This window comes from Natrix helvetica (assembly GCF_964273705.1).
Source record: "Natrix helvetica genome assembly, chromosome: 8".
Lineage (NCBI taxonomy): Eukaryota > Metazoa > Chordata > Lepidosauria > Squamata > Natricidae > Natrix > Natrix helvetica.
In genome coordinates, this window is record NC_138559.1 from 217387 (window position 1) to 240031 (window position 22645).

Here is a 22645-nt window from a genome sequence, read left to right on the forward strand (position 1 = left end):
GACTTGGTTGTCATCGAGGATTTGGACAGATTGCGTGGACGACTGCGACCTACCACATGTTTGCTGGACCCGTGTCCCTCCTGGCTTGTACTGGCATCCTGGGAGGTTACACGCGACTGGCTCCTGGGCCTAGTGAACGCTTCGTTGGGTGAGGGGTATCTCCCGGCCGCCTTGAAAGAGGCGGTGGTGAGACCCTTGCTCAAGAAGCCTTCCTTGGACCCTACGGAGCTGGCCAATTATCGTCCTGTCTCCAACCTTCCCTTTTTGGCGAAGGTTGTAGAGAGTGTGGTGGCTTCTCAGTTTCCACGACATCTGGAGGAGAATGATTATCTAGACCCGCGCCAGTCCGGCTTTCGCCCTGGGCACAGCACAGAGACGGCCTTGGTCGCGTTGGTAGATGATCTCTGGAGGGCCAGAGATAGGGGTTGTTCCTCTATCCTGGTCCTATTAGACCTCTCGGCGGCTTTTGATACCATCGACCATGGTATCCTGTTGCACCGACTGGAGGGGTTGGGGGTCCGGGGCACCGTTTTGCGGTGGTTCGGCTCCTACCTCTCCGGCCGGACGCAACGTGTGTTGGCAGGGGAGCAGAGGTCGACCCTAAGCCCCCTTACTTGTGGGGTGCCACAGGGGTCGGTCCTCTCGCCACTCCTGTTCAACACATACATGAAGCCGCTGGGTGAGATCATCCGTGGTTTCGGGGTGGGATATCATCTGTACGCTGATGATACTCAGCTGTACATTTCCACCCCGAACCACCCCAACGAGGCCGTCGAAGTGATGTCCCGGTGTGTGGAAGCCGTACGGGTCTGGATGGATGACAACCGACTCAGGCTCAACCCTTCCAAGACGGAGTGGCTGTGGGTTCCGGCTCCCCGGTTCAACCAGATAATTCCATCTCTGGCCATTGGGGGCATTCAACTCGCCCCCGTGGAGCGGGCGCGCAATTTGGGCGTCCTCCTGGATGCCAGGCTGTCCATGGATGAACATGTGACAGCCGTGGCCAGGGGGGCGTTCCACCAGGTTCGCCTGGTGCGCCAATTGCGCCCCCTATTGGACCGGGACGCCCTACGCACAGTCACCCATGCGCTGGTGACGTCTCGCCTGGACTATGTAATGCTCTCTACATGGGGCTTCCCTTGAAATGCACTCGGAGACTGCAGTTGGTCCAGAATGCGGCCGCGCGGGTGATTATGGGGAGTACTAAGTACTCCCATGTGACAACTCTCCTGCGCGAGCTGCACTGGCTTCCTGTGGTCTATCGAGTGCGTTTCAAGGTCTTGATTACGATCTTTAAAGCGCTCCATGGCTCAGGACCTAGTTACCTGCGGGATCGTATTCTGCCCCATACATCCCTACGACCCATCCGCTCGCACAGAGAGGGACTTCTCCAGGTGCCGTCCACCAGACAGTGCCATGGGGCGGCGCCTAGGAGCAGAGCCTTCTCTGTGGCGGGCCCAGCCCTGTAGAATGACCTCCCCCCGGATATTAGGACCACTACTGACCTCCGCTCCTTCCGTGTTAAGCTCAAGACCCACCTTTTCCAAATAGCTGGCCTGGCTCAACCATAACTTCGTAACGCTCCTGATGGGTTTTTTAATTTAGTAATTTTATTTAAGGGGATTTTAAATTGTGTTTTTAATTGTGTTTTTTAATTGTGTTTTTAATTGTCCTTCACTTATAAGTCAACTCTCCTCCATGCACATATGTATATGTCTCTGTTCTTTTTGTATATATGTTTGTCTTATGTGTATTTTTATCCGTTTTGATTGTACGCCGCCCCGAGTCCTTCGGGAGAGGGTTGCGGCTAATCAAATAAAATTATTGATTATTATTGACACACACACACACACCCTGCTCCTATTACCACCTTGACTCTTTTTAACCTCCTCCCCACGGTTGCCCCTTTTTCTAATGGATTAATTGGTTCACCCATTCACAGGCCTAAATTTGTCTCCTGTGCTGTTTCTTTCTGCATTTCTGTCTCCATGTAGTATCAAAACTAGCTGGTGCACTCCAGCCTATTGTGCTATTTAATTTACTTTTGTTTTATTTTGGGGAGGTGGCTGTTTGGCTCTTAATAGACTTGGAACCTGCTGAGCCAGCTCTAACCTCCCTCCCTCCCTCCCTGCCACTCTATGCTCCATAATCCAGTATTGGCACTTCCCATTACACAAAATAAAATAAGTGAGCTATTAACCAACTTGGTTCAGCGACAGTTCCAAGGTTGCTCCTGATGATAACCACAGGAAGGAGGAGGGAATTCTTTCAAGGCTACTAATTCAAGCCCTTGGGAAGAAGTTCTGAAGCCAGCTTCTTCCAAATTTCTCATGAAGGGATTTTCCAGAAAATTATGTAGACCAAGCTTTTTAAAAACAACATTTTGTAAATCTGAGGCTTAGGATGGAAACAGTGTTTTGTTTGGGCAAGGCGAGAGATTTGAGAGGGGGGCATTGTGTCCCTGTGTCTGTCTCCAGGTTCTCTTCCGCTTTTCAGGTTTTGCATGTTTGTATTTCAGAAATCTGGGACAAAAGCAACACAGATGATAGATCATATTCTGGGAAGAGAAGCTTCTCTTCTCCAGCTGTTCCTGCCCTGAACGATTGCCGCCTCTGGTCTTGTACTCATTTACAATGGAAGCCGTTGCTCCCCAACCTTTCCGGCCTTGTGGACTGGCGGGGAGGGGAGGGGATGTTTCCACGCGAGAGGCAGACGAATGGGCAGGTCCATTTGAGTGAGCAGCAGGCACTCACACACGCACGCGAAGACCCATTTGTGTGAGCGGTGGGTGCACCCGCTGCTCACACAGGTGGAGCTTCACACACATGTGCGAGTGCCTGCTGCTCACACAAATGGACACGTGCACTCGTCTGCCACTCATGTGGCCTGGTCCCAAACGGGCCACAGCCCAGTACCGGTCGGCCTCCATTGGAGGACACCCCCTCCCCGATATAAGCAACTGATTGAATCTGCTTTCCACCACGTTCTGATACACAGACACACACAAACTGACTGCTGATACTATCACCCTAATGAAGATGAAAAACTTGGTTGTTTTATACCATCCCCACACCCACAGACACACTATTCTCAGGTGAGGTGACCATGAAGGCTACAGATGATTAGCGTATGTGCCTATCCTCCATTCTGCTCCCATGTCAGACAGAGTGGGAGGGGTCTGGAGTCAATGGACTGCATAGGGGTATGAGTGTGTCACTCCAAGTTTCTTGGAAATTGCAAAGGGGCAGAGATATTGGATTTGCAAAAAGCCAGAGCTGGTTGCTTGAAGCTATTCCTGGGCTTGTTTCAACTCGCCACTTCTTGATCACACCCCCTTAGGAAGTTCTTCCCTCCACGTCCCCTGAAAAGGAACGACAGAGCATCGCGTTCATCCAGCAGCCGATGGGCCACGGATCCTGCAGCTCAGGGTCATTTCTGAGATGCCAACTTGACAGTTTACCTTTCTCCTCCTGCCCAATAATTACTTCTCATTAGCACAAGCATTTTATCAGTGACTGGGTTGTTTGTGCTGTTAATCATATTCATTTTTGAATGCTTAATTTCATTCCTGCAGAAGAGACAGGAAACCCTTGGATTTTTACAATTCATTTAGTGACCATTCTGATGGTGCTGAAAAGAGTGACTTATGACCAATCTCTATTCTTATGACCATCCCAGCCATGCCAGGAAGTGATCGCAATATCGGCTCTTGATTGTCAGGTCGCATTTATGACATTTGAAGCCTCTTGCACTCCCTATTTATGAGTGCTATTATTTATGACTTTTATTTATGACTTTCCCAGCCAGTCAGTGGAGAGGTTAGCAGGGAAGGTTGCAAGTTGCAGTCACATGATGTCTCACTTAATGTCCACAGTGATTCACTTAACAACTGTGGCAAAAAAGGCTGTAAAATCAGGTGCAGACATGTGATGTCTCACTTAACAACTGCATGGCTTAAGGACAAATTTTCCTGTCTCAATTGTGGTCATAAGTCAAGGCCTCTATTAAAAAAGCAAATAATGGAGACTGTTCTGTGGCTTCCATAGGCCACCGAATTAATTAATTAAGAGTACTTCTCATTTGGACAACTACCCTACTCCACATAAAATCGAACTTATTGGAAAATATATATCCTGAAGAATTTTGAAAAAAAAAAAGATTTTTTTCCCTAGCTGCCAGAACAGTAGGAACTGTTTCTAGTCCAGAGGAATAAGTTCTAGGAAACTGTTGTCATACCTCTATATTGTCTCAAATATGATGGACCTGCGCAATATAATGTTTTGGACTTCTCTAAACTATTCTGCATTTTGGACTGTTTTGGATTTTTTTCCCCCCAGCAGTGAGGAAAGCTGGAAAGTGATTTTCTGTTGGAGTGCTTTAGAGGGACTGAAATAATAAGACCCTGGAAAGTTGTGCACTGTTCAGAGAGACTTGGTCCAGATTGGATGGCTAACTCATGCTGTTTCTATTGGGGAGTACTCATCCTGAGGCAAGTTCTAGAAAAACTCAGTGTAAATGTTTCAAAATTTAAAGAAGAAACAGCTAGGCTTTTATCTAGGAATTTGCAGTTAATTCTTACAAAGAACCTGGCACGTTGTGGCTAAGGGAGTAGTGGCTTTTTAGGATTCCCCTGGATGACATGAAACATTGCAGCCTGACGTATGTTTGGGCAGTGAAAGGAGGCTTGGTTTTGGAGAACAGAAGTAAGTTACTGCACTGAGCTCGAGTGTATGCATCATACCGAATTCCAAGTATATTGTTCAAAGCCATGTGAACTCTTTAAGACTTAATTTCCTACTTCAAATTCTGTGGAAATGCCTTGGTTTTGCTTCTGTTTCTGATCGTTTAGTCAGTCAAACTTTGTGCTGAATAAATTTTACCGTATTGGTAAATTTATTCTGGGAGATTGAAGCTACAAAAATCCTGGTTGCCTTATTTGTATATTATTCAACTTGCTTACAGATTATGCAACTCAAAGATGTGTATAACATAATGTCATTTGCTACAAGTTGTTTTGTGCTTGAAACAAATTCTGGGGTACAAGTGGTGGAAAGACACCTTATTTAGTGTATCTGCCATAAAAGAGGTTTGACTAGCCAAGTTACCAAGAAACGATTGAGATTTATTAGTCGTCATTGCGTATTTTCTTAGTAACAATAATTTATTAAGTCTCAAAAGTTGCTATAAAAGAAAGATACAAGAGTGTTTTAATAATCTTGATTCCATCAAACATAGTATTATTTCTTGCATTTACCTTAATAATGTTGACCCATGCCTTATTAAGCTTTGGAAAGAGACCGAAGAGGGATAACCAACCTTCTTTAAAATCTGAAACAAAATAATGAAGGTGATCCAAACCTGAGCAGAATGCAACACAGTGGATTTAACAAATTCAGTCAAATATCGGATTCGCTGTGTATCCATTGACCTCAATAACAATGGAACTAATTCTCCATAGACATGCTGGACTTCCCTTCATTCAGTGTTTTGGCAAATGCTGTCTGATACATTTGAATCTGGGTTCCTGTCCTCAGTTAGGGGGTTGGATTTGTTGTCTTTTGAGTTCCTTCCAACTCCAGGATTGCAGGACTGAATCATATTGCCTAAAGAATTGTATTTCAAATACAATGGTCAGTTGGAGAAAAACATGAACAAGGATATGCCAGCATTGGGAGGATAATTCTCTTTTCCCTCTTCTCTTTTATAACCAGGAGATAAATAAAATAGAGGTTAAATTCCCTTCAACAGATTTGTCGCTTGACATTATGTGTAAAGAAGGAATTTTGATTAAAAGAAATGTTAGAGAAATTTTTGGCTTACTTCTCTATTTCAGCATAACTGAATTCCAGATTTCCAGACCGGAAGGCACTGATTTCTTACAGTAAAGTTGCTCTAGTAGTGCCACTCTAGCCGTTTTCTTGGGCCAGGCACATGGAAGAGACCACGACAACATTGGATTCAATGCTTCTTGCATCCTATTTCCTGCATCCTTGGAGAGATCCCCACAATTGGGATTTCAAAAACTCAGAAATAGCCAGTCATGGGATGGAAAGAGGCATCTAAGATAGGGTGCCTCACCTCTAGATGAGGACAGTCTAAGATTGCTTTTAAATCATAGTTCCTGGCTCTTTTGCAACGACAAACCAAGAATCTCTACAGTGAAATGAAAGTCTGTTCTAGTTATCTTTCTGGTTAGATGAGGAAAGCAGAGGAATAGTATATTAGGCTTAATGCAAATCCACTTACTCACTTACAAAATTGAAAATTGACATGATGTACAAATTGTAACAGTCATTGAGTTGTGTACATACAGTTCATATTGATAGTACTGCATAATGACTGCTTACCTGTGTGGTTGATTATTGAGGATTGTGTTAAATAGCATGAAAATATCCGTGCAATGCACATTTTAGAAAGCACTCTTGAAAGGAGAGAGGGGATCACTCCCAGCCTCAAAGTGAATATTCTGCAGCTTGGGACAGTATCAGAGAAAGCAGTTTCGAAGGAAGGAAGGAAGGAAGGAAGGAAGGAAGGAAGGAAGGAAGGAAGGAAGGAAGGAAGGAAGGAGCACCCACAACCCCAGGAGGCAATCTGTTCCATTAAGTAATTGCTCTTATTGTCAGAAAATTCCTTCCTTCCTTCTAGGTTGGATCTCTCTTTAACAAGCTTCTTTCATCCATGGCCTGTCCTATCCTCTGTTGCTTTGGAGAATAATTCAATCCTCTTTTTTTCTGTGACAGCACATTAAGTAATACTTCTCTTTGAAAGGCTAGACATACCTACTTCTCTTAACTATTTATCATACGATTTAGCCTCCAGACCCTTTATCATCTTTGTTGCTCTTCTCTGCACACTTTTGGGGATCTCAAGATCTTTTTTGTATCATAGTGACCAGAACTGTATGCACTATTTCAAATGTTACCTCACTAGTGAGGAATAAAGTGGCATTATCACTTCTCGTGATCTTGATGCTAACCCTCGGTTGATGCAAACCAGGACTGTATTGGCCTTTTGGGAAGCTGCAGCACATTGCTTATTCATACATAAGTGATGGCCCACACTTAAATCTCTCACAGAGTTATTACCATTGAGCCAGGTAATACCTATTCTGTACCCGTGCATGTTTTTCCTGCCCAAGTGCAGATCCATCCTTTTCTCACTTCTGAACTGTATCTTGTTGGATAGGGTCCAATGCTGAAGTCTGTCAAGATCCCTCTGGTTCCTGAGCCTATCTCCTAGAGTATTTCCCCCTACATGGTGTCAGCTTATTATCTGCAAATTTGATGCGTTCCCCTTCTATCTCTTCGTCTAGATCCTTGATGAAGATGTTGAAGTAGTGGGCGAAAAAGAGAACCTTGTGGTACCAGACTGCATGCTTCGCTCCATTTAGATGTAGCTACATTGAGACCAATATGCTGGGTGCAGTTGATCAGCCAATTGGAAATCCATCTGGTGATGCTACTGGCTATCCCACATTGTTCTACCTTACCATGTGGCTGGCTGTGGTGTACTTTATCAAATGCTGAAGCCCAAGTATATTATGTCTGCAGCATTTTGCTGATCCACTAATTTAGCCACTTTATCAAAGAAGATAATAAAATTTATCAGGCATGATCTGTTTTTAACAAATCCATAGCAGCTTCTTGTAACCACCTTATTTGTAGGTGCTCACAAATCCTCTGCTTGATTACCCTTTCCAGGATTTTCCCAGGTATTGGTGTCAAGCTGATCGGCCTATAATTTCCTGTGTCCATCTTTCCCCCTTTTGTAGATTGAAAACACATTAGCTCTTTTCCAGTCCTCCGGTAGTTCCCCTGTGATATAAGAGCTTTGAAAGATTGCATTCAGCGGCTCCAGTGGTAGGTTTCAATTTTTTATACTACCGGTACTGTGGGTGTGGCTTGGTGAGCGTGGTTTGGTGGGCGTGGCAGGGGAAGGATACTGTAAAATCTCCATTTCCTCCTGATCAGCTGGGACCCGGGAGGCAGAGAATAGATGGGGGCGGGGCCAGTCAGAGGTGGTATTTTCCGGTTCTCCAAACTATTCAAAATTTCCACTACTTGTTCTCCAGAACTGGTCAGAAGCCGTTGAATACCACCTCTAAGCGGCTCTGAGACAACACGTGCCAGTTCCTTTACAACGGTAGGATGTTAACCGTGAAGTCCAGGTGATTTCTTCTCATCCCAGGGTGGTTAGGTATCCCCTTATTAATTCCCTTGCCTATTTTGACTTGCATACCTGTCTTATATCCCTCGGTGCTCTTTTGATAGGCTGGGCTATTTCTTTCCTTTGCCTATAAACAGTTGCAAAGAAGGAATTAAGCAGTTCTGATTTCTTCCTACTGCTTGTCACCTTCTTGCCATCTGCTGCCATTAGTAGACATTGTTTCCTCTGTTTAGTTTTCCTGAATCTCTTCTCCTTGCAGATTCAGGCTATTTGCTAGTATTCTGTTTTAATTATGTATCCTGCTTTCCATTTTTCATATTTGATCTTATCATCCCACAATTTATCAGAGAGCTTTTGTGCAACCATGCTGGTCCCATGTAGGTTTCTCCCCCCCCCTTTCTCCATGGTATTGTTTTTGCTTGGGCCTTCATTCAGTGGTGTATTAACCATTAAGCAGACTAAGCATGTGCTTAGGGCACCAGGCCCAAGGGGACGACGCCACAAAGTTGAAAAAGAAAAAAAAAACAATGAAGATTTTTACAGGATATACCAAAGGAAGGGGGCACCAAGATTTGTCAGTGCTTAGGGCACTACTGAGCCTTAATCCACCACTGCCTTCATTATCTCATTTTCAGGGTTCCAAGCATGTTGAAATATTTTCCATCCATAGTCATTCTCTTCCAAAGTTCCTATAACTTCTACTCCCCCAGCCGTTTTGTCCCTATTAATAAGAATTAAGTCCCGCATAGCTCTCCCTCTAGTCTAGTTCCTACTTCCACCTTTAGGGAGACAAAGTTGTCAGCTGGGCACATCAGGAACCTCTTTGAGCCTCCCCCTCCCTGCAGAGTTTGGGAGTTTTGCAGAATTCAGAGTTTTAACCGGAAAGGGGAAGAATCACAAGCCTGCACCTTCCAACATTGCTCCTGGGATGCAAGAGCATGTTCCCAAGCCCATGTACTCAACTCCACTGAGGCTTTTTTTGGTTTTCCCCACTTGAAAATATGGATGGAATTGGCTGCTCTAAGACATGATGAATGTCAGTACGTTTTTGTTAGCGCTGACAATTTTTCTGATTCCCCCCCTCCCCCCCCCATGGACTTGTACTTGCTAGTGGTACTTATCTAGCAGGGATGATACTTCCTGCTAGTGCTTTCCCAGCTGTTCCATCTTACTTTCCTGTTTTTGACTTTGGGAATGCTTGTTAATGCTCGCTTATAGTGAACTGCCCCCATTTCAACCCTAAACCTCCAAAGCCGAATGTTTAGGCATTTCTCAAGGGCACATAAATGGGCACTCGGCTTGCCATTTTAATTTTGAGGAGGTTGTTATTGATATAGTGATCAAAGATCAAAGAGCAGCGTTTTTTTCTGCTGGTGACTGGGAATTATGGCCATAGACATCCAATGCATCTGATCTTGCAGCTGCCACTCCAATGTCTTTAGACCAGCTCTAAATATTTCACTGGGTCAAACACACGCAGGGGTCCGTAGGCCAGCGCTTCTAGGGGTTTTGTTACCTCTCTTGCCTGCTTGGAGAGCTTCGCAAGGTAGGGTGAGAGTCGAGAGCCCCACAGCTTCAGCATTGACACTCTCTTGAGCTGCAGTGGGGCCTGGAGTTGGCCAGCCCAACTGTAGAAAGGATTCCAGCGACCCATTTGGGAATATAAGAACTATATGGTATAAATCCCAGATCAGTATAAACGTTGTTCATTGAGCATTAGACAGCATTGCCAAACAAAGCCCTCTCAGATATGGGTGTGATAGTACTAACCAGCGTGTGTATATCTTCTGTGCCACAAATAATTGAGGTGATCCAGGTGTTAAAAGCACCTTATTGTCATCTATCAAATGGTGAAAGGTGGCTTCATTTTGTAGCCGTCAACTAGAGTTTTGAAATACGTGTCTCGTAACATGCAATTGTTGGATGCTTCAAACTTACATCCCTGCCATAAAAACTTTGGGTTGCAATCAGACAGAAGGGGAAAGGGCCTTTCTCTTGCCTTGAGAACAAAGACTTCTGCCCCCTTAGACCTTGCTTGGCATCTTTCCACCAGCGGATTCTGGAGTCCTGAGAGCCACCACTTACTTCTCAGCCCTGGGAATGTGATTGGAGGCTTGACTGGGAAGATGTCTGGGTGGAGCAATTCCACAACTCGAGGCTTCCAAGTTGGATCAGAAAGAGAAGGTCAAAAGTGGGAGGCGGTGGTGGTGGCTGATGTTGGCTGCCCCTGGCCGGGAAATGGCTCCCAACGACGCTCCCAGAGCCGGCGCTGCAGATGGCCGCCGCCGTGGCCGCGGGGTCACCCGAGGGGCTCCTGGGCGCTGGGCTTTGGGGAACGGCGGGCGCGGGCCAGGGCCCGCAAGCGGAGGCGCCCAGAGGCGCAGGCCTTCCTCCTTGGAGGCTGCCGGGGTGTGGCTCCCTCCCCTTCCAGGGGGGAAGCCCGTCTTCCTGCCTCCTGCAGCAGGCCAGCCCGCTCCCACTCCGTGCAGTACCGCAGCCGTCCTGGCGATGTACGTGCGATGTGCGGGAGGCATCATGGCCCCCACAGCTGTTCGGAGAGGGGAGGGGGGGGTCTGTGTCGGCTGAGTCCCTAGCCCAGCGCTGCCTCCGCGGCGACCGCCCTTCGGCCGGGCCGGAGCGCCTTGCCTTCGCCGCTCCTCCATGCCCGTCTCCCCGGGCGCGCTTCCCGCCAGGCGGCTTCGGCAACCGTAAGTGCTTCCTTTGGCGCCCTTCCCCCGCCTGCAGCTTTCCAAGATGTCCGTCCGCCTCCTTTGTGTCCGCGGAGCTGCTCTGGGAGGGCCGGCGCGGGGAGCGAGCGTTTGGCCGCTGCGGCCGCCGCCCGCCGCCCAAAGTCTCGCTGGCCCGGCCGCTCGGCCGCCCTTTCACGGAGGGAGCCCAGCTCGGGAAGGAGCCCTGCCAAACGGGGAGCTTTGGGGTTCTCTGGCCCCATTGGGCTTGCGTGAAGACCCAAAGGGGGGGATTCCGAGTCCCGGACGCCAATGCGGGGGGGCGGGGGGGGGCAGGCGGGCCCTTTGGGAGTGCGAAGGTGACCCTGCCTCGCTCTTTGTGTCGGAGGTCCGGGGCGACGGAGCGGGGCTGCCCATGAAGACGTTCGGCCACAAAGGACTTGTAACTTTCTGCAGCTGAATTCAGAACCATCGCATCGCCCAAACCCAGCGGGCCCTTCCTATTAGTGTGACCGTCCAGTTTTCATATTGGGAAGGGATCGCCTGGCCGCCTCTGTTTCAATCCGCCTTGTGTACTTCCTTGTTTCTCGGAAGGATCCAGTGGAGCGCAGGGCTTTCTTTGAAAGAGAGAAGGGGTCTCTTTGTCTGCTTGAGGGATCTGGGACCGTTTAGGCAAGGGGGAAATCCAGGGCACAACTGGCCTTTGCATTCCGCGTCTCGGCAGAGCTTTGTCTGCAGAGGAGGAGGAGGAGGAGGAGGAGGAGAAGGAGGAGCCCAGGGTGGTGCTGAGGTGTGTGTGTGGGGGGGGGGGGGTGTTCTTGCCGGGACGGGAGAGAGATGAACGCACAAAGACTCCCGAGGGCTTCTTCTGCTCCCGGCTTAAGGAGGAACAAAGAGACAGATCACAAAAATTACACCGAGTATCCCAACAGATGTGAATGGTGACTTTATGTACTATATAACAATGTTTAAAAACTACTGGCTCAGAAATAACGCTGTGTTTAGTATTTGGGGAGCTAAAATTGAATTGTAATTCTAAGGCTACAAATACTTGCTTCGTTCTGTTACCAGCTCTGCTCCCTAGATTGCAATTTTGTTGCAGCTAAGTGCATCTTTAGAACAACAGTCATTTGTTTCTTCCTCCTCTGCTTTTGCTTCAGCTCAAGTGCTCAAAGGAGAAAATAATTTTAAAGATACAGTTGCCTCCTTTTGAGGCTCGAAGTCGTAGAGCAGCTCCTGCAGACTTGTAGAGCAGGATTCAAAACTTTTTGAGGCTGCTGTGTACAGAGAACGTATTGGTACTGAATTAAAATGCAGTGTACGATCTGCACTGCGATCCATCTTTTGTCTACAGACTGAGTTTTCATGGAACATTCAAAGCACATGTAAATTGATGTGCAAACACGAAACCCTTTGTGTCTAGCCCAGTGTCATGCCGCATGGTAGCAGGTTTGGGAAACCCCTGTTGTGATTCGTTTAAAATGAAATGATATACTTCTCCGCAAAATAAAATTGCTATTGCCATAGCTGGCTAGATGTGACCAAGGTGGACAAATTATGAGTTTGGATTGGATGGTGTTACTGAAGAAGCCTGCAATTTTTTTTATGGATCTTTCATGTTCCTGGTTTACAATGAATTTCAAAAGCAGTTCGGTTCTTCCCAGAAAGCACCTCAAATCTCCAAATTCCAGGGCCACCAGGAAGCCTCTGGAGGCTTCTTAGCACATGCCTGCTAAGAAAGAGCATGACCATGGGAATCAGTTGGTGGAACCTCTTCATCCTGGACCTGTCAATTCAGGTTAGTTTTGCTCCCATTTGAGTCACTGAAACAGAAGACAGTTGCTTTTCTAAAAGATTTCCTTTTGAGTTTGGGGGTTTGAATTGAGGCCTTTCAGATTCAGCCATAGCTAATGCTTGTATTTTCTCAGAGAGGAAAATTCTACAAAAATTGTCTTGGGACTGGTGCTTTCCAAATGTGCATAAATGGGCTGTACTTGGGCAACTGGTGAGTTGGCCAAGGTTGCAGATGAAATCAGGGTGATTAAAAACCAAAGTCATTGTGAGGAGTTCCAGAATAATATTTTAGATGGATGGTCAGCCATAGGACAGATGTATTTCATTTGTGATGTATATTGGGGCAAACATTCCTTCATATATAGAATGAAGACATTCAAAGCATCTGTAACTAAGCAGGAAAAAATATCTCACATTGTAGTTAGCTCATTATGAGTGTGAAGTTTGCATGTAGCATCTGAAAAAAGTGAATTCCGTTTTGGGGACCATTAAGAATGGGATTCAAAACAAAGCTGCAAAGACTATAATGCCGTTAAACAAGTCTACAGTATGTCTGTGCCTGGAATATGTAAAATTTGGTGTCCATGTTTGAAAAAAGGATAGAAAAGACCTGGAACAAGTACAGAAACAATCAAAATTTTGGGGGATTCTAACAACTTCCCTACAACAAAAAGATACAACATTGGACATGACTGAGGTGTATAAATTTTCCCATGGCCTGGAGAAAATTGACAAGAGTTTTTCTTCCTCTCTCCAAACATCAGGGCAAGGACCACCAGTGAGGTTGATTAGAAGTAAATTTAGAAAAAAATAAAACATTTCACCCTGCACAGAATTAATCTCTAGAATCTATTCCCACAAGATCTGCAGGTGGTCACTCAGTTGGATGGCATTAAAAAAGAATTTTGTAGACCCAGTTTGATGTAGAGGGTAAGGCATCAGATCAGAAATCAGGAGACAATGACTCAAAGGTGCTTTTTCAAGAGGTAACTGGACATTCTTTGTTTTTCCTTGAAGATGTTTCGCTGCAAGGAATATAAATCCTTGCATTGGCCACCATTCACTCAGAACCAAAGAAGCTTCTTGGATGAGAAACAAAATGTCTTCAGGGAAAAACAAAGTCCAGTTGCCCCTTGAAAAAGCACCTTTGGGACAACCAGGACCTGGATGGCTAAGAATCTCCATAGATAGGAGACAGTGAGTTCTAATACCACCTTAGGCATGAAAGGTGGCTTCTGGCCAGTCCCTCTGTCAACCTAACCCTTCTCACAGGGTAGTAGTTGTGGGAAATTGAGGAGGAGGAGGAGGAGGAGGTGGGAAAGTATTAAGCATGTTTGCCACCTTGAATTTTTTTTTAATAATAAAGATGGGATAAAAATAAATAGATGAATAAATGGCACAAATTCACAGTGCTTGAAGATTTTGGGTCAGTCTGGCTTGGGGACACCATTCCCTGAAATCCCAATTGTAGTGGTGGGAGAGGCCTTTCTTCCTTGTTGATCAAGCACTTTGGGAAACAAAGTTTACAAAGCGCCCCAGCTTCAACCATCCCTTTCATCCCCTCCCTGAACTTATGGTATCCCTTCTGTCAAACCTGTTCAGCGCTGTTGTCTACTATGGGAGGCCCTTCATCCCGTGTGGGGTGGAGCTCCCTCTTGGGCTAACCTACCAGTAGGGTTTCCTGGTGCCGGAGGTTGTGCTCTGCCTCTGGAGAAGGACTCTTCAGAAACATGCCACGCATGATGGAGAGGCTCCTTGCTACTCTTGGCTCGTTGAGACGTACTCACAAGCTACCTCCGCCTTATGCCCCATAACTGCTGAAGCCAAGACCTACATACCGGTAACTGAAACCAATAGCCCTTCTTTCCCTGCTCCTGCTCTATCGTCTGCTCTCAGCTTAATTTTAAAATCACAAAAAACCTACGCCATGTAGATAGCCCAGTGTGAATCCTAAGTAACAGTTTTGTGTTACTTTTGGCTTTGTGGACACCTCTGTGCAGAAGAGGAGAAAAAAACAGCAAGAAATACTGTCCTTTCTCACTCCTTTGTGAGATGTAAGTCGCTCTTTCTCCAATGTAAAAAACAGGTAAAACTCTCTGTCCTTTTGGCTACATGGAGAAGAGACAAATGAGACTAGATGGAAGAACTAGACATTTGGCATCCTTGCAGTGAAGAAATAAAAAAAAATGGGTTTGAGCTAGGAAAGTCTGACTTTTTCTCACGATTCAACTCTCTTCCTTCATTCTTAATCTGGGAGCTCCCTGCTCTGCGATGCTATAATCCCCTAATAGTATAACTTTTCTGGGAAATCCCCCCCTCCCTAGAACTATTTTTTTCATTGGGATTAGGGTTAATAATATACTATGGTTAATAGTTGAATCTATACAGCAAATATAACAATAAGTGAAAGCTGAACGAAAAGCGTTTCACTGAAACAAAGCAATTATATGTCAAAGTGCATTTTAATGGAAGGGTTGATCTGGCTTAATTTTGCATAATTTAGGAGTTCTCAAATTAGGAGTCACAAGCAGATTTGATGGTATTGTGGATTGGGGGAGGGGTGTTCCTCTACAGAGAGCTCAGCTGGAACTTATTCCAGATCTACCTGGATAAACCAGCCATTGGGTTGTCCAAGCCAAGGGAAGACAAAGGCCAGGGCATGACCTGGTGGGGCTCTGGGTCTGCATGTATTTCTGTGGGCAAGTCTGCAAATTCAGCAGAGGGACTTGCTTCCAAATTGTGAACTTCTGAGAGTCCCACCTGCAGGAACACTGGCTGAGTCAGAGCAGGAGTGTTACCTAGCCAGTTTATCAGGTACGTGCTAAGCAATTGTGAAATTACGTTTGGAAAAGCAGGCAATGAGAAACAATTAGATTTCACACTCTCTGTCTCTGTGTAATTCACACACACACACACATTTTCCCATTGGTCAGTAGTCCCTGGAACTAAAATAACTGGTCTTTTTTCCCCTTTCTTGGTCTTAAAAGCCTAAAGTCCATCTGATGGCTGCCCTTTGCTGCTAGTGTTCCCGTAGCAACTGAGCTGGCTCACAGTTAGCCCTTTGTGGGGTAAAGGACCCCTTGAGCGCCACAGTATCCAAAGTGCAGCAGGCCAGGGGAGGGGGAGGGGGCTGGGATGCCTTCACCATTGCCAGCAGAAGCTTAGGAAGTCAGTGCAGAGACAAGTAGACCTTTCTTCTTTTGGGGGTGGTTTATTGCTCCTCCTCCTCTTAAGCTTTGCCTTCCTCTCACTCCAGAAGAACCACTTTTACTTTTCAGGAAAAACGGGTAAAATTATTTTTGGGGGTGTTAACACATAATAAGCATTTGGGAACTGGCAGAAAGAAAGGAAATATCTTGGAAATAAAGGACTCTGCTCCAAAGAACTTTCCTTAACATTTAATGAGAAGTGCAGAAAGTCATTCATGTTTTGGATAGCCTCCAGAGGTATCTGTAGATGCTTTCATCAAAATAATCACAGCAGAATCATAAAAATTCTAATTTATGTATTTGTTTAATTAAGGTTGTGTGTGTGTGTGTGTGTGTGTGTGTGTGTGTGTGTTTGGCCGGTACATAAAAGGGATAAAGTTTATAACACAAATCTCTGCACCATTTGCTCCCCCCACAACCCTACCATGGATACCGCTGAAGGTTTCCTAATTTCCTAACTTGATATTTTCTCCCAGGTTGGAATTTTCCTGTGCAAATAAGTATGATCCCAATTATCCGGCTCATTTCAGTATGTATAATCTGTGCAGGCACTTGAGCTACATACTTTGCTATGTGGGAGAAGAGCTGTGAAATCCCTCCTGTTTTAGAACAGCATCACTTGAAAGGCAAACATGCAATTTGGAAACTGCCAGTGGTGGCAATTTTCTAACCAAAGGAAAATTCAATCCAACTAGCTGGACGTTCCTCTGTTATTAGTTCATAGAAGACCCTCCTCCAACAGGAGCCCTGAGCCAGAAAAAGAGCACCTCAGGAACCTGAGAGAGAAATTGGGTTCTGCAGGAAAAGCACCCAAAAAGCACCCAAGAGCCTCAATAAACTTTGGCCCAGAGAGAATCTTGCTTTTTTTGGGGGGGAGGAAGAGCTTCACCATACCAGCTTTCCTGAACTGAAATTTTCTGGCTCATATCTTTGGTTCTGCCCCCAAGTCTAATATTGTCACGGAATATGGGACCGTTTTGAGTTGGAGATCCCTGATCCAAATAATATTTTTGTTATTTTTGTTGCTAACATTTAAAATCCAAGTTATGTCATATGAATGGTCCATCTTCCAAAACCTTCAACTACCAATCTCCTTTGTGGCGATTCATGTTTCCCTGATGGGAGAAGTCTTGTCTCTGACTGTGGGTTTTGGACAGCAGCACCCACCATCCATGCTGGAGACCTTTTGATAGATGCGGGAATGGTGCATGAGCACTTAGAGATGCAGTCATTGGTATACAGAGAGAAGAGCAATGGAGAGAGTACACAGCCCCGGGGGCGCCTTTGCTAATTGAACAGGTTCTCTCTGTGATTTTCCCTAGCTTCACCTGTTTTTTATCTGTCAGAAAGCTTATAATCCACCTACAAGTGTAGACAGGCACAGCTACCAGTAGCTGAGTCAGTTTAAAGTAAAGAATTTCAGGAAAGATGGGACTGAATGCCGAGCTGAAGTCTACAAAAAGGACCCTTGCAAAGGTCCTCGGGGATTCAAGAGGTTGCAAGATGCAGTGCGGGGCCATGTTGACAGCATCATCTGCCGATCTGTTTGTGCAGTAGGCAAACTGCAAGGGGTTTAACAGCAGATCCAAGATGATTTTCAGGTGGGCCAGTACTAACTTTTCAAAGGTTTTTATAACTACAGATGTCAGAGCAATTGGTCTGTAGTCATTCAACTCCCTGATGGAGAATTTATTGGGAATTGGGATGACAGTGGAGCGTTTGAAGCAAGAAGAGGCATAACGCATCTCCAGGGATTTTTTAAAGATGTGGGTGAAGATGATGGGGCCAGTTGTTCATCATAGGTTTTCCAGCAAGGAGGAGTTGTTCCCCATGGGCCTAGTGCTTTTGCGGTATTTGTCTATGAAATAGACCCTGCACATCTTTTTCTAGGATCACCAGAGGGAGGGGGGTCAGGTATAGGAGATGTGGCTATTGTTGGTGTATTTGAGATGGGGAGGGTAGCAATATTTGGCAGTGATCTCCTCTCAAGCCTCTGAATATAGGAACACATTCAGGCCACCTGCCAGGTTGATGTTTCTCTTCAATAAGGGAGAGAGGTCTGCTCCAGCCAAGTTTCTTCCAACCTATTAATAACCTTCTCTTGTGGGAAGTTGGGAACCAGGAGCACCTGGTTAGTATGAGTGGTCTTTCTGTAGACTTGCATTTTGTCATTGTGATAAGCATCTTTTAATGTTGAGTAGCAGTGGTCTAAAATATTCTTGCCTCCAGTGAGACAGCTGACATGCTGAGTATATATTGGCAGTTCCTGACTTAGAATATCACTGTTCAAATCTCCTAAGAGAATGAGCAGGGAGCCTGGATATCTCTGTTCAGCCCACAGGATTTGGTCAGCTAAGGTTTGCAATGAGTTGTTTATGCCTGTAAGGAGTTGATATATAGACCCCAACTAATAGAAATGAAGAGAAACCTCAATGGGCATGAAAGTGTCTGCAATTAATGAATAGTGTCTCTCATCACAAAATTTCTTTAGTACGGTAACATTCTTACATCAGTGATTGTTAACATAGAAGGAGATACCTCCTCCTTTCTTTTTCTTCTTCTCTAATCCCTGTTTGTGCTGTAGACTGGCCTTCCCTCTCCACTCAGATAAGTTGAGAGGCAGCTGCTCCATGCAGAGTGGGGGCAGTTTGTGACCCTCTCAGGTTTGCTTTATGGCTGCCTGACATGTCCCCAGACCCACGGTTGAAGACCCTTGGATGAGCCAGCAATTTATTTTATAAGAGGTCCTGTCAAAAGCTCTTCTTTATCTTACTGACTGAGCGGTGGAGGCTGTGAGAAACTTGGTTAGAATTGTGAAAGCAACAAGGAGGGTCATAGTAGAGCCAAGAAATATTGTTTGAAATTGTTGCATAAAATAGTTCTCCAGCCCTTGATGGGTTTCCCCTGCATGTTAACCTTACCCATTCACCCACACAATGGGTTTTTCTAGCAGTTTCCTCTCAGCAGCTTGCCCCTCCCATTTGAGGAAAAAAATTCAAGCCCTTTGAAGTCACAGACTTCAGAGTGGAAGGGAGTGTCTTTTGCTGGTTCCCCAGCAAGCTTCTCTTAGGGGTGATTGCTTTCAGATGTCTCCCCACAGCGCCTTGGGAGACACAATGGGCTTCTTGTGCCACTAATATTGGCTTACAGTATGTAACAAAGGCACAAGCCTTTCTAGCTTCCCAGCACCCTTGTGCATAATTTTTTAGAGTAAACAAAAAAACAGCTCTTTGGTCAGAGCCTGAAATAGGATTCCCTTAACAGGGAGTGACGATTCCTTTTTTGGTGGCAGCCAGCTTTGGGCCTCAAGCTGAAATAGCAATAGCACTTAAACTTATATAAGTTTAAACTTCACAGTGCCTTACAGCCCTCTCTACGCAATTCACAGAGTCAGCCTCTGGCCCCCAACAATCTGGATTCTCATTTTACCGACCTCGGAAGGATGGAAGGCTGAGTCAACTTTGAGCTGCTGAGAATCGAACTTCTGGCATGAGCAGTGAGTTAGCTTGCAGTACTGCATTCTAACCACTGCGCCACCAAGGCTCCTGAGTCGCTGCATAGAATGAGAGTGACTGTATATGCAGTGAGACATTAGCTAAAGGGCTGCTGTTATTTGGCTTCCTGGGGAAGATCACATATTTCTTTGCTACTTGTGAAAATAAGATTGAAAGTAGAACATAGAATAATAGAGTTGGGAGGGAGATTGAAGGTCTTTGGTCCAACCCCCTACCCATGGCAGGAGATCCTATACCTTTGTGGACTTTCTTTGAACTCGATGGGATGGATACAGAATAACGGAACAGAATAATAGAATTGGAAGGAACCCTAAAGTTCCTCCAGTCCAACCCCCCCCCCCAAGCTGGAGACCTTATACCATTTCAGGTAAATGGTTGTCCAGTCTCTTCTTACAAAACACCCACAACTTCTGGAGGCAGGCTGTTCCCCTGATTAATTGTTCTCACTGTCCAGAAATGTTTCTTTTTCTAGGTTGCTTCTCTCCTTGTTTAGTTTCCATCCATTGCTTCTTGTCCTGCCTTCAGGACTTAGTCTTTCAGTTTATTGAAGAGTTCTTTGTGTAACCATGCTGCTTTCTTCTTAGATTTCTTGTTTTTCTTTTTCAGTGGTATTGTGCTGAATTGGGCATCTACAGTATAATAATATTTTTCAGAGTTTCTCAAACTTCTTGAGTTGTTTTCCTCTTTAATATTTTCATCCATGGAACTTCCCGAGCTCTCTCTGAGTTTGTTGGAATCAGCACTTTTAAACTCTAAGACCCTGGTTTTTTCTATTGCCTGTGTTTGTTTCATATTCCATTCCACTATATCATGGTCACACCTTCCCTCAATGTTCTGGTAACTTCAACCCCCTCTATCATTTCATCTCTTTTAGTAAGAATTAAGTCCGGTAAAGTTGACCCTCTAATTCCTCCTCTACCTTTTGGATGACAAAATTGTCAGCTAAGTTGGTCAGGAACCTAAATTTCTCAGTCTATCCCACGTCACAGGACTGTTATTGTGGGAATAAGAAGAGGAGGATGGAGGTTTGCTACTTTGAGTTACTAATTAAGTATAAAAGGTGGGATAAAGATGCAATAAGTAAACTGGAGTGTACTGTGAGAAAAGCATCCAAGACAATCAGAGGTCTGGAAAGAAAAAGCTACAAAGAGGATATGGTAAGGCCTACTGGATATGGCTGGCCTGGAAAAGACAAGCCTAAGGAGATAAATAGCCTGAGTTCAAGTCCCTAAAGGACAGTCAGAAGATGGGGCAGGTCGGTTCCCGATGGCTTCAGAAGAGAGGACAGGAAAGGGTTAAACAGCAAGGAAATAAATTTTGGCCAAACATCAGGAAGGAATTCTGAAGGTTAAAACATGTTAACCCATGAAATGATCTTCCTCAGAATTTACTGGAGGGCTTGGAACAAAAATAGATGACCAGCGCTCAGAGAGAGAGAGAGGATACCAGCACTGGTCAGGGAGTTGGACCAAATAATGCTTCCATCTCTTTGGCTTCCTAATTCTATGCTGCTGTGCTCTGTTCAAGATCAGCATGGGCACCCCCCACCCCAGCAATCTGGCTTTTGCAGACCTGCTGAGGAAAAGTAGAACTTTTGTCTGTTTCAACTGCCCCCCCCCCCGCGCCGCCGCCGCAGCCCCCCCACCCCCCCAAATTTACTTAGCCTGGGCTTTTTATGCAATGAAGAGATGTGCAAAACAGTAACATAAAAAGTAGATCACAGTTGAAAGCCTGAAGAGATTCTCAGTCATCCGGGGCATAGTTATCCCAAAGGGGCTTTTTCAGGAGGCAACTGGACTTTCTGGTTTTTCTTTGGAAGACATTTCGCTTCTCATCTAAGAAGCTTCTTCAGCTCTGACAGGATAGTGGGGAATGGAAGGATTTATATTGATAATTTGCATCCTTTTAAATAGAATAGAATAAATAGAATAACAGAGTAGGAAGGGACCTTGGAGGTCTTCTAGTCCAACCCCCTGCTTACTCAGGACATCCTACACCACTTCAGGCAAATGGTTATCCAATCTCTTCTTAAAAACGTCCAGTGTTGGAGCTTTCACAACTTCTGGAGGCAAGTTGTTCCACTGATCAATTGTTCTAACTGTCAGGACGTTTCTCCTTGGTTCTAAGTTGCTTCTCTCCTTGATTAGTTTCCACCCATTGCTTCTTGTCCTGTCCTCAGGTGCCTTGGAGAATAGCTTGACTCCCTCTTCTTCATGGCTTCATCCTCTTCTTTAGAGGGCCCTTGAAGCACTTGAAGGTAACCTTTGACTCTGTTTGAAAGTGGAATTTTGGAGTCTGTTGGTATTGCTTAGCGCTAATATCCCTCTCTCCCCCAATGCGGAGACTACAGCAACTGGTAATCAGGATAGAAAAGCAGGAAATTCATTTGTTTGAAGAACTGCTGATAAAGTGCAATTGTTTATATATTTATTTCAAAGTTTATAAAACAGCCCAGCTCAGTTTCTCTGCCTTTTTAAATTTATTTTTATTTTTTTAAATTGAAAAGACAGTGACTTATCAGGATAATAATTACATATAAAGCAAACCCAATGAAAAGTTAATAGTAAATCTTAACCCACAAGCTAGTAACTATAACAATAATATAGTAACAGTAATTATAGTAGTATGACCAAAAAGAGTAAAGAAAAAGAGCTTTAACTAAATTTCTACTTCCATTAGCCTATTTTCAATTTTCCCCTTAACTATAATCAGTTTTATACGTCTTTATTTTTCCATACTGACAATTATTGACATTCGTAAACTTATTTTCCCGCTCATTTCTACCTCTTGTCTCTAGCCATTCATAAAATTTATTCCATGTCCAATAATATTTTGAGTCTTCTTTATCTTTAATTTTTAAGATTAATTTATCCATTTTGGCACAATCCCAAATTTTCCTAATTATATCCTCATCCGATGGGGTATTTACATTTTTCCAATATTTAGTGTATATAATTCTTGCTGCCATCAGTATATGTAGCACTAAGTATATGGTTGCTTTATCGTAACTTTCCGATAGTATACCTAAGAGTCATGTTTCTGGCTTAAACTTAATATGTTGCTCAGTTATTGTTTCCAACCAATTATGATTTTTTTCCTCAGTAATTCCTTGCTTTCCTATACGTTCACCACATGTGGTAGTAGGTTCCTGGGATCTGGTTGCATTTTCAACATTTGACGAAGGAATTCTTACACATCTTTGCCAATCTAGCAGGTGGCAGGTGCCACCTGTAAAACATTTTATACAGGTTTTCTTTATAGGCCGAGGCCATAG

At 44.8% G+C, this 22645-nt stretch overlaps 1 protein-coding gene across 5 annotated transcripts in view; it reads left to right on the forward strand.

The window, feature by feature from the left end:
- Positions 1 to 22645, forward strand: part of TET3 (tet methylcytosine dioxygenase 3) — a 110167-nt gene that overhangs the window by 15291 nt on the left and 72231 nt on the right. Inside the window, exon 1 of one of the 5 annotated variants that reach the window (XM_081961244.1) lies at positions 10297 to 10350. The exons of 2 other annotated variants lie outside the window; for them this stretch is intronic. Coding sequence is in view for 1 of the 3 variants with exons in the window: in XM_081961240.1 (XP_081817366.1) it covers positions 12598 to 12651 (54 nt within the window). In the remaining 2 variants the exon portion in view is untranslated. Of the gene's footprint in view, positions 1 to 10296; positions 10351 to 10769; positions 10875 to 12312; positions 12652 to 22645 lie in introns of those variants that run through there. 2 more of the 5 variants (XM_081961242.1, XM_081961240.1) reach the window with 2 other exon arrangements.